This window comes from Arachis hypogaea, chromosome 11, assembly GCF_003086295.3.
Source record: "Arachis hypogaea cultivar Tifrunner chromosome 11, arahy.Tifrunner.gnm2.J5K5, whole genome shotgun sequence".
Taxonomy (NCBI): Eukaryota; Viridiplantae; Streptophyta; class Magnoliopsida; order Fabales; family Fabaceae; genus Arachis; species Arachis hypogaea.
In genome coordinates, this window is record NC_092046.1 from 9012778 (window position 1) to 9025205 (window position 12428).

The window sequence follows — 12428 nt, forward strand, 5'->3', positions numbered from 1 at the left end:
TGGTGAGCAGTGCTTAGGGGTTTTGGTTGGCTTGCTGTGTTTGTTGATTTTGTGATCTGTACGTCTAGGTTTGTGGAGTTTGGGTGGTGGAGGTCCACTATTCTGGTGTTGGAGCTCTGGGTTCTAATAGTTTTGCTTAAATCTGTGATAGCACTGCCACATAGTTGGCACTGAGGTTTGTTGTTCTGCCACCAGGAGAAGCTTCTTCCTCTACCTCTTCGGCCACTTTGTCCTCTGCCATAGTCTCTTGAATAGCTGTCATAGGGTGTTTCAGTTTGGTATTCTACATCTTCTTTGCTTGAATCTGGTTTCTTGTGTGCTAAGTTGGCATGCACCATGTTTGGGTTAGTTTTGCGAAACCTCTCATTCACATCTTCCTGAGCTAATAGCTATTACTCTAAATCGTTTATGGACATGTGATCGGATCTTGCATTAACCATGGTGATAAAGGCACTAAATTCTTCATCTAGTCCTCCTAGTGTACATTCAAAATATTCATCTTTGGTTAGAGGAGCTCCAATAGCAGAAAGGAAATTCGCTACCTTGTTGATTTTCGTGATGAATTCTGAGACTGATGATCCATGCTTCTTGACTGTCTTCAGTTGTGCCTTTAGCAATTTTACCTTGGATTTCATTCTTGCTACAAAGTGTTCTTCAAGGACTTCCCAGATCTTGAAGGCATACTCATATTTAACCACTTTGTTTACGAAAGATTCATCCATAGCTAATAACATCCATGCTATAAGACATTCATCTCTTTTCTCCCACTCTTCAAAATCCTGTGAGACCTTTTCTGTCACTTGTTCTTCTACTGAATTGAACTTTCTTGGCATTGAACCTGTTGTGATGTGATTTTTGAAACCAATTTGCTTTGATGCAAGCAACGGCTTGGCACTTCCAGGCTTTGTAGTTGTCCTCATCTAACTTGATTGTTGCAGAAAAATTGGCAATTGAAGCCATAGGTGGAGCCAAGCGATTCTGCGATCTGGAAGAGGGTTAGTCCATGGATCAGAACTGGTGCTCTGATAACATGTGAGATATCAGATGCTGAAGGTGAGATGAGAAATGCACGAATAGAGAAAAGGGAAATTGAGAGTTGAGAGAAAGTGTGTTTGTGTGTTTCTGAGATTGAAAAAATGAGAATTAGTTAGTTTCATGGGTTACAGTACAAGTATTTATAGTGTGAGCTGCTAACAGCTTAACAACTAATTAGTGTAACTAACTGTGTTGCTAACTAACTGAATTGCTAACTGACTGCTGAGCTGTCATTGGCAGTTTAACACCTTCTAACTGCTTTTGCTTTCTGGCTCTGGAGTGGTTCACTTGTGCACACTTACATAGAGGAGGGAGAATTTGAATAAAGGTTTCTCAAAATTTTCTGGACTTTATTTCATATACATATAGATAGAAAATATGAGATTTTATGCAGATGAAAAATTTAATAATATTGTGAGTGATAGATGCAGCAGAAAAGATAAATACTACGAGATATCTTGGTTCAGTTTCAAAGTGAAATCTATCTCCGTTTCTACCATAACAATGATGAAATTTTTAATTATAATTTGATTTAAGTTAGGTTTAATTATTCTGTAGGTCCCTGTAGTTTCACCGAATTTTCAATTAGGTCCCTATACTTTTTTTTTCTTTTCAATTGGGTTTCTAGACGTTAATTTTTTTTTCAATTTAGTCCCTACCGTGACAAAACCGTTTGAGATAAAAAAAATATTCTGTTCAAAAATCGAATATTCTCCTAATTAGGTTAGAATTGCTAATTGAATCCACCCTATTTTTTTTAAAATATCAAAACTAACCCTTAGCATTTTGTCTCAAAAGTAAAGAACCCTAGTCAGCGCTTGTTCTCTGAAGTCAGTGGCATTTCTCCTCCTTGCTGGTCATCCTTGGTCTGCTCTGCGCTGGTGGTGTGTCACTTCCGTTGCGTTTCCTTGCCTGGCCGCACCTCACCTTGCTGCTCTGCTCTTCAGGTATCGATGCTGATGGTAGAATCTTGAAGAAATGCCCTATTCTAATCTCAGATTCAGTGGGGAGCTATGGAGCTTATCTGGCTGATGGGTCAGAGAACATGTGAGATCTTCAAAGGACTAATATCAAGTATTTAAGAATTAACTGTAATTGCTGTTTACTTGTGGTGTTTGTTATATTTTCTTATCTTTTGTGTAGCCAGCTAATTGATCAACAAAGTTAATGATATTCTAGATATGATGATATTCCAACCTTGCTTCTTCATCTTGGCGTCCCATTTTAATCTCTTGGTTTTTGAAAGGGGACCGTTTATGAACATCGGAATTGAAATTGCTTGTATAGAAGTTCTGCTATATGTTTAGATGTTTAGATCAGCACTCTATTACTACTATTTTATATATTTATTACTACTATTTTGTTGAATGATGGAAACTAAATTTTATATATACTTATTACTACTATTTCTTGACACCAATGAGAATCATAAGAGATGCAATTCTTGGAGTCTGAAGCCCGGCTCTGGTAGTGGTGTCCGAGGGTGCAAACACTATAGATGTAAGTAGGGCTGTGTTGGTTCAAATAGAGCCCATGACTAGTTGGATGTAGGGACTTGGGGGACCATAGGGGTTGGCCTCAGGGCATTGCAGCTGCAGTGGCTTGTCCCAATTGACTTGTTGTTACGGTTGAAGGGGATTTTGGATTCGAATTTAGTGTATGAAATTGAGAATATGATGACTGATTTTGAAAAGTGTATGAAATTGAGAATATGATGACTGATTCTGTTGATTCATGGATGTCTCAAATACATGTTTATAGAAACAACTTAAGGTCAAACCACAAATTGTAAAACGCTAGCAGAAATATTTACTGCCATTGTTTTAAATTAGGATCTTCCATAAGCTCTTCTATGTTTCTGTTCATAGCTAGTAGTTCTGTAATAGATAGGATTACATAAGTTAGCGTAATTACTATGCCACAACCCAAAATTCCAAGTTCTAGGAGATTTTTTTACTAGTTACTAGTGAGTACTGAGTAGTGATAAAAGTAAATTATAAATGAATCTTGTTGTCCTGAATCTTGTTGTCTGTTCTTGTTTTCCTTATCTTTTGTCGATACTTGAGAAAATATGTATTGCCTTATATGTCTTATCTTTTTTTTCAATCTAGACACTGGTTCAGTACTAGTTACATGTGGTAGTGATTGTTTTCAAAAATGGAAGTGTATATGGTGGTAACCGAAAAATTTTTGAGGAGATGAATGGACCTCACAAAGATGATCCTACTCCGACTTCCTTTGTTCTGAAAGCAGGCTACCATACTTTGATTGAAGCTTTTGGTGGAAAGGACTATCTTGTTGGGACACCTGATGAATTCAAGTTTGCTCTTTCAAAATTCTTCGAAAATCGGCCGTTATCAATGTTATTGTTAATCCCTATGCTGGTTCAGAGAGTGGGAGGTTGCAACACAAGAACTGATTTCTAAATTATCTGTATTACATTAAAACTATGTTTTCTATGGTTTTCGTTTTTAGATTTCAAATTTCAATAACACAAATTACATAATCTTGTGGTTTTTTATGATGTACCATGATATGATAAGGACACAAACTATATTCTATGAATCCACATAAAGGTAAAATATTACATAATCATAATGAATACTTGAATGATGGAAATTAAATTTTATATATACTTACTACTACTATTTCTGTTTTATTTTATCCATTCTTTTTTTTTTCTGTATGTTCTTAAGATAAGATATTTTAAAAGTTAAAAAAAATTATTTTTGGTATAATTTGTATATAAATAAGCAAATGAATGATAGTGACAAAATAAAAGGGATTATAGGAATATCTTTCATGTTATAGAATCATTGAATAGGATTACAGGAATATCTTTCATTGAATATTTATAGTTTTATCAAATTTTCAATTAGGTTCTTATACTTTTTTTTTAAATTAGGTCCCTAAGGGTATACAAGTAATTTCACAATTTACTAACATGTTTTTGATATTTAACATTAACAGGAACTAAATTGAAAAAAATAATATACAGAGACCCAATTAAAAAAAAAGTATAAAAATCTAATTAAAAATTCGATAAAATTATAAGAACTTGCAGAATAATTAAACCTTTAAGTTATAAATAGCTATCCAAGCCAAATACAAAAACAAATTTCTCAATCAATAACACACTAAAAAACTCATGGCTTTTCCTAGATGTTCTACATCCTAGCAGCCTTTTCAATTAGTTGATTCTCACTTTTAAGTTCTCTTTTTCTCCTGAATAAACTAATTCATATAAGCTATTTCAGAGAATGAAATGATGAAGAAATGAAAACTCTTGAGAAAAAGAGATCATTGCACAACATCACTCTATAGTTTATATGTAGAACTGAATTTTTCCTTTCCTCGTTTTTTTCAAACTGAATTTAATAACTATATGATCAAAATGACAAAATCACTAATCTCTCACTTTTGACTAATAAAAAAATAAAAAATAATATTAGATAACCAATTTTTTTAATTAACATCAGTCATTTTCTAAAAATTATTTTATTTATTTTAAAATTTAAATTCTAAATTATAAATATTTAATTTTAAATTTTAAATTTAAATACTAAATTTAAATAATTAAAAATTAATTTCCCGTACTTTTTCTAAGAAAAAAATTATGGTTATTTTTTACTGTCTATAAACCTAAATACTAAAGTTGAACATTATGACTAACTAATATTCTTATTTTATGATAATTCACATTTTATAACATGGTTATACCTCATACGTCTAGAGTGTTGGGTATGTGTCTAATTTTATTTAGATTTAATTATCTGTTGGTCCTATAGTTTTATTAAATTTTTGTTTAGGTCTTTATCTTTTTTTTTTCAATTAGATTCCTACACTATTTTAATTTTATAATTAAGTTCTTTTTAGTGTAAAAATTATTAGAATTAATTGAATATTTGTTTAAAATTGAAAGTATTTATAATTAAAAACTTAATTAAATCTTTGACCGCATATATTTTGGTAAAAATATTATATTAATTTTAACATTTTTAACATAAAAATGACATAATTACAAAATTAAAAACAATAAAAAGACCCAATTAAAAAAAAAGTATAAAGACCTAATTAAAAATTTGGTGAAACTATAAAAATCAACCAAATAATTAAACCTTTTATTTAAACAGAGTATATAAAAAGTTTTTAGTTCCTCACATTTACTTTAAGATTGTCTTGCGGAAGAAAGGAATAGTCCTTATATTATATGGATGAATTTATAACTAATGTTCAGTCTTTGATAACATCAAATTAAGATAAATGATATTGAAAATAGGGGCATGAAAATGTTAAATACAATTAGTCGTAAAAAATTTGAAAATCAGTTATCACATCAAATTAAGGTAAGTTATATTGAAAATAAAGGGAATAGAAAAATGTTAAATATGATTAATAAAAGGTAATTGAAAATTAATTTACATTTGATTTTATTTGGATCAACATTTTTTTTTATTAAGAGTCGTTTAATAATAATTTTTCTTAATTTTAAGTTCTTTAATAATTTGTGTTCAATCTCTAGAGAAGAGAAAAAATAAAAAATAAGTAACTTTCTTAATTTTTTGAACAACAGTTATGTAAAAGTAGGTATTTAAATTAATTAAATAATAATAAATATTTAAAAAATTGACTAAAAACTAAATTTTAAAAAATAAATAACATTTTTTATTATAATTTTAAGTTATAAAAGAATAAAAATATATTCTCCTTTTTTTTATTCATTAATTGAACATTGTTTAATATATTCCATGCTTTTCAGAATCCATTAATAAAAAAATAAATATTAAATATATATTCTAAAAAAAAATTATATATCCGATTTTGATATAATTTTTTATAAATATTATTAAAAAAAATTTCTTAAAATTTATTAATTTTATGTCAACTATTTTTAAAAATTTTTTTATTGTAAATGATCAAATTATTTTTAAAATAGCCTTTAATTTAATAGGTTTAATTTAAAAAAAGTTATATATAAATAAAATTAATCTTACACATTTCATGAAGTAGGGAAGCTTCTACGTTGGGGAAAGTATTTTCTGGTTCATCAAGGACCAGGTTAAAAATTTGAATTATAAAAATTTTTGGGACTCATTTGAAAATTTTGCAATTGAGCATTAGGTTCTATCTGGTGGTGATGTGGCATAGAAATTATAATATTAATTGCTAAGAAATGCAACTCAAATTTAATTAAAAACTGAGTTAGGTGAGGTGTTTGTATCTGAAGAGAAACACAGTTGCCACAAAAGGTGCTGGGCACATTTCTTGAAGGCGGACGGAGCAACGGAGAGGTTTCCATTTGAATACATTTCGGTCATCCACAATTACTCCATGGAAGAACTTGTTGATAAGGTAGGTCTTCTAGCACCAGTTTATGTTCGAGACCTTTTTTTGTGGTTGAAGTCGCTGTTGTCGATGATCTAGATTTTTGGGGGGGGGGGGGAGGGTTTAGGGTTATTGTTGACCAATTTGGATACCCATTTTTTGGGGTATTCCTAGAGATGTTGCTGGTGACCTGTGTCGCAGGACATTGAAATGTTGTGGTTGTTACAGGATCAGGCTAGGGGGATGGAAGGAAGCTACACAGTCTCTTCGAACATTCAACAACGACCCCAAGTACAGGTGAACGTGTGTCAGTTTCTTTTTTTTTGCTATAGTGGATAAATGAGTTGCTGTGAAGTGCATGTTTAGTAAGATTTGGACTCAGGAGTGTTCTTGTTTTGGCTGGGTAGGTTATGACAGGTGAGACAATTGGTGTGGATGAAGAATATGCTGAATATGGGGAGGATTACGAGCAGCAACATGAGCCCGGGATGATTGTTGACGGAATTGGGTCATTTAATAGAATAGATTTTTCTTCTTTGACGTATGAGGAGATGCGGATGTTTGAGTTTGTGGACTTGTAGAAAACTTATGACTTCTACAATGAGTATGCGCAGATTCAAGGGTTTTCTATTCGGAGGTCAAAGGTTGGAAGAAGCACAAAGATTGGATCGGAGGGAGAAATTTTATGGCAGATTTTTATTTGCTCGAGACAAGGTGAGAGAGACGCCAAACATATTCATCGGGTAGAAAGGAAAATGGATCCTCGACCAATTACACGATGTGGGTGTGGTGCACAAATAAAGGTTCACGTTGATCAAAGCACTGGCCGTTGGTTCGTAGATAAGTTTTGTGGTGAACATAACCATGAGATGCTAGATGCAAGGTTTCGGGGGTTGTTGCGTTCTCATAGGGTAATCAAGGAAGGGGACATGCATCAAATTAACTCGATGAGAAAAGCTGAGATGCGTGTGCCAACCATATTTCGTGCATTTGTCACCCAATGCGGGGGATTTGAGACAGTTGGATTTGAAATTAAAGACATCTACAATGCAATAGAGAATGAAAGAAGAGTGGGGGCAAGTGATGCGGAGTGTGCCTTAAAGTATTTGTGTTGCCTAAAGAGGAATGACGCAAACATGTTTTGGAAATTCTCATTGGACGAGGAGAGGAGGCTGCACAATATATTTTGGTGTGATGGTACTAGCCGACATGACTATAGTGTGTTTGGGGATGTTCTGGGGTTCGACGCAACTTATGGGAGGAATAGGTACAAGTGTCTGCTTGTAATATTTTTGGGTTTGGATCATCACATGCAGACTGTGGTATTCAGTTGTGCAATTCTGAGCAACGAAGTAGAGGAAAGTTATGTCTGGTTGTTGCGAGTATTTCTTGAGGCAATGAAAGGACAAGAACCGAAATCTATGTTGACCGATGGAGATTTGGCAATGAAGAATGCAATTAATGCTGTCTTTCCAAATGCACATCACAGGCTGTGCAGTTGGCACCTGCTACGAAATGCGACTGCCCGCATTGGCCGGCCCATGTTTCTTTGCAAGTTCCGAGTTTGCCTGATGGGTGACTTAGAGGTAGATGAGTTTGAGAACCTATGGAGCGATGTTGTGGAAGAGTTTGGGTTGCAACAAAACCTGTGGATACTAGATATGTATGAACGCAAGCATATGTGGGCTAATGCGTATATTAGAGGCAAATTTTTTGCTGGGCTGAAGACGATGTCTCGATATGAGGCATTGAACATGCAAATTGGGAAATTTATTGGGAACGGATACAATCTACGTGAATTTATTGAGCATTTTCAGCACTATCTCAAGTTCATGAGAAGAAGAGAGCTAGTCGCCGATTATAGATCTGTGTATGGGCAACCCATTGTTAAGTCGAAGTTGGAGGCCTTGGAAAGCTACGCAGCAACAGTATACACCAAAGAGGTTTTTGAACTATTCCGGGAGGTCCTCCTTTTGTCCAGCAATGTAAGAGTTGTATCTTGCAAGAAAACTAGCACGTGTTCCCTGTTTGAGGTTACCATGTACTGCCGGGACCAGTCCTGGAGTGTGGCTTGGGACGAGGCGGATGACGAATTTACTTGCTCATGTTTGCGTATGGAATCATTTGGCATTCCTTGTGTGCACATGGTGGGGGTGTTTCTTTATCTGAACATCACTCAGCTTCCGGTGAAGACCATATGCGAACGATGAATGAAGAAGGCCAAGCAAGCAGCAGTGGACCCATCTGGACAGGTAGACGAGATTCCTGATGCTGTGTATATGAGCATGCACGCAGCTTTGCTAAATGATTGTAGAGAGTTAATCAAGTTAGCCTGCCAGTACTTTGAAGACTACTCTGAACTGAAATCCATGATACAAAACCAAAGTAATGCGTTGAGAGAGAAGCATCGGTTAAGGGTTGGCATAGTTGATTGCGGAGAAAAGGTATCCGTTCGTGATCCGTTGCGGGCGAGACATAAGGGATGCGGCCGATGAGGGTTAACTGCTAGGGGAAAACTCAGCGTGTGCAATGTTGCAGTAAGTGTGGCAAAGTTGGCCATGACTCCAGGAAGTATGCGGAGTTCGGAAGCGAAAGGCGCAGGGGCATGGCCGCAGCGATGGAGGGTTGGGAGAACACGTTATTGTATGGCTGCTAGCTTGTTGAATTAGGTATTAATCCCTCCATTTGCTGGTGCCGTTTGGCGTTTCAGGTTGATGAAGATGAGTTTCCCATTTGAAGATTTGGTTTCTACAAATGCATGATGTGTAATGAAAATTTCAATGCTTAGTTCAGTTTTTTGATATGTAATTCATGATTTGGTTTGGCGTTTGGTTTTTGTGTGAAGATTTTAGCAGCCACTCTCTTTGCAATGACATGCTTGCATGTTGCAGCTGGGAAAACTTTTTATACATATTTTCGACTGCATTATAATCAACGGTATGCAAATGTGACTTGTATCAAGCTTCATAAATCATATTGCTTAACATCTTCAAACAGGATTGTCAATATAAAATGGTGGTATTATATGGAGTTGTGTCATCACTTCCATTTTACATATGAATTGAATATCATCATTGTGATAATTAATTATATTTTTAATAATTGCATGACAATAATATATAAGTATATAACAACATGTCGATTTTATAAACAAGTAATTAATTATTTGTATGCATCAAACTCCTTTAACATTTATCAACCCGTGTTAGTTCACAACATTAAATTTGTAAATACTGGTTCTTATGAAGAATGGAAAATAATATACCTTCAAGAGTGATTACACATAAGTTGTTGATGTGTATTATCGAGAGCAGGATCCATCCTGATTTATATACGTAGAATGGAGTGGTGCCGAATGGGTGGGGTTGGGTTTGCATTGGGAAAATAGTGGATATTTGTGTGGAGGTTATTTAATTTATAAGGTTTTTGGCAACATTAACTTTAAGAAAATAAATTTTATAATATGGAGGCAAATTATGTGTAGTTATTAATGAAAGAATTTAATATCTAATAAGTTTGAAATACACATTTAAAATCAGGAAGCATTAACTATAAGGCTATGTAATCTTCAGTTTACATCCTCGATTATGAAATGCACAAACATGTATATGTAGATGGATGAAGCACATTAGACTAAAGTACTTTCATTAGGTGACAATCCAATAACATTACAACTAGGTACAGTGGATGCAACCACATTATTGTCAATCAAAATGCAAAATGTGCAGCCAAGTACTTAAATTTTGCCATTCAGGAAGGGGTTGTGTCCAACAAATTCAGTTCCATTTGTGGATACTGAGCAAAAAATACAACCATGCAAAATACAAAGTTTGATGCAACACGACATTACCAAGAGTGCCTGGAGGCATCCCATGACATGGAACTACTGCCTTCCATAGTACCGACGGCATACACTTCAACGTTATGGGATTGCCTACAACACATGATTCAAAATGGTAGGAACTGAGTTTACTTAGTCTGAGCATATGTCACCCTAGCAGACTAGATGCAAAAAATTGACAGAAATTTGAATACATTAAACCATAATCAGCCACTACAAATATTATGCAAAGCATCGAATTTCCTTCAAGGTAGCACGTCAGCCATGGTGCGCTTGCTATTCCAGTCGATGACAGCTCTCTGGAGAAATTCATCCCGCATTTGGTTAAAGTGCTCAGTCGCAAAGTTGAGGGCAGTGTCAATGCGGATTTTGTCAGCCAGCAGGTCGATATTGTTATGCTGCGTTGTCACAAACATGATTAGAGTTATGTTACCGTTGCCCCAAAAAAAAAAGAGCAGTTTTAGTACATAGGTAACTGTGGAATATTGATACTAGATACGTACTCGTTTTTGGCCAATTGGATTTAATGTGAAGTATTGCTCCATCTGAAGCCAAAGGAGTACCCAGAGCTTGTCCTTGTAGCTGGAACAAAACGACAAGTATCAGGTGCTAAAGCCAGTATACACCCCAACAAAAACATGTCTATTATTTACTAGAAGAACTGCCTTACCAGTTACCCATGTTAGGGATTCCAAGTACAAACTCGGGGTTCCATTCAGCTAGTGGAGGCCTGCGGCCCAGGAGATTGAGATCCGGAAATTTATCCTTCAGAATATAATCCAGAGTCCTTGCCTGCAGAGTAACAAATCCATACATCTCAAAATTAACACTAAATGCATGGTTAGTAAACTGGTATAATGTTTTATGGCCCAAACCATGTTTATAAATTATATTTCACTTAAGATGGCTTACTTTTTATTGTCCCAACCGTATTTTGCAAAGCAACATTAACGACGTTTTGACTAGATTGTACTCACTCTAGATAGTCCAACTCACTCTACTTGGCCCAACCCACTTCAAAAGTTATAGAAACAGCATGTCACCATGTTTTCGGTCCAGTTTTATTGACTCAACCTAGTTGAGAAGTAACACCAACTACATCATAATTAAATGGGGTTCATACCGTGGGCCCAATCAAGTTTTATAGTAACCCTATCTTCTTGTAGACTAAATTGGGCTCTCCTTTTTTGCCCAAATCAGGACACACCTATTCAAACAAAAAATTGAGGATTTTTTGAACCCAGTAAATCCAACACGCATCGCATCCAAGATATGATAACACCAAAGTCTAACCCAAAAAAAAAAAAAACAACCAAAGCATATCCCATTGTTAGTACATGCAGATACCCTGAACATGCAAGTAACGTAGGCAGCTATAGTTCTCGGTTTAGGAAAACTCACCACAGCTTTCGCAGCGTATTTTCATCTTATGATTGAATCATCAGTCGGATAGCAATCTATAAGCCACATCTTCCCACCGTTGATGTCCACAACGACTAGGTAGAAGTGATCCTCTCCAGTAACATCTACTTTGTCAGCCATTTGGACATAGATCTGCCAGAAACATACAGAAAGTTATTCCTGTTCCAGCTAAGAAAATTGACACTCGGAATGCAGACGGATATAAGCTTCAAGGCAAAATGCTAACATATCTTAGTGCTGCTGGTCTTGGTAGCCAATCCCGAAAGAAGAAGGCAGCCACCTGAGAGTCATCTATGTCTGGATCCAGTACGAATTCTTGGAGTCGAATGGACAACAATGTTGAAAAACAAGATCTGGGACAAATAAGTAACTTGATAACTATAGCCAACCACCAAGTCGGGATGCTCACCGAGAAATGTAGCGGGAGTGACCACACAGTTCGCTGCTGAAGCTGGGACTGGGTCCATGATGTTTTGTATGCCATGAGCTGCATAACATACGCAGATGGTTCTTGTCCCGGCTGCAGGCAGTAGAAATCTTCCCTCTCTGGCTTCATGTCACCTCTCTTGAACAATATTTCACTAGGGTTCATGGATTCCCCAAATATGTAGGCAATGGATTGGACTTTATCGATACAATATTTCATTCCTTTGTTGATCTTGAACTTCGCACGAATAAACTGTATTACACACTAGACTTGGTTAGCCGACATATGTTTATATAATCAAAATCGTCTGGTAACGGTAACATGACAACCAAAGTCAAGAACGACTTACAGAAGGGAACGTCACACCGACCGTAGTGG

At 35.3% G+C, this 12428-nt stretch overlaps 2 protein-coding genes and 1 pseudogene across 2 annotated transcripts; 2 read left to right on the top strand and 1 right to left on the bottom strand.

The window, feature by feature from the left end:
• Nucleotides 1-392: 392 nt before the first annotated feature.
• Nucleotides 393-920, bottom strand: LOC140176013 (uncharacterized). Its single transcript, XM_072205854.1, has one exon. The coding sequence runs from the start codon at nt 918-920 to the stop codon at nt 393-395; it is 528 nt and encodes a 175-aa protein (XP_072061955.1).
• A 1525-nt stretch (nt 921-2445) lies between these two features.
• LOC112720933 (2-hydroxyacyl-CoA lyase-like) lies at nt 2446-3454 on the top strand (annotated as a pseudogene).
• A 3661-nt stretch (nt 3455-7115) lies between these two features.
• Nucleotides 7116-8570, top strand: LOC112720934 (protein FAR1-RELATED SEQUENCE 5-like). Its single transcript, XM_025772027.1, has one exon. It carries the CDS (start codon nt 7116-7118, stop codon nt 8568-8570), a length of 1455 nt encoding a protein of 484 aa, XP_025627812.1.
• Nucleotides 8571-12428: the final 3858 nt, after the last annotated feature.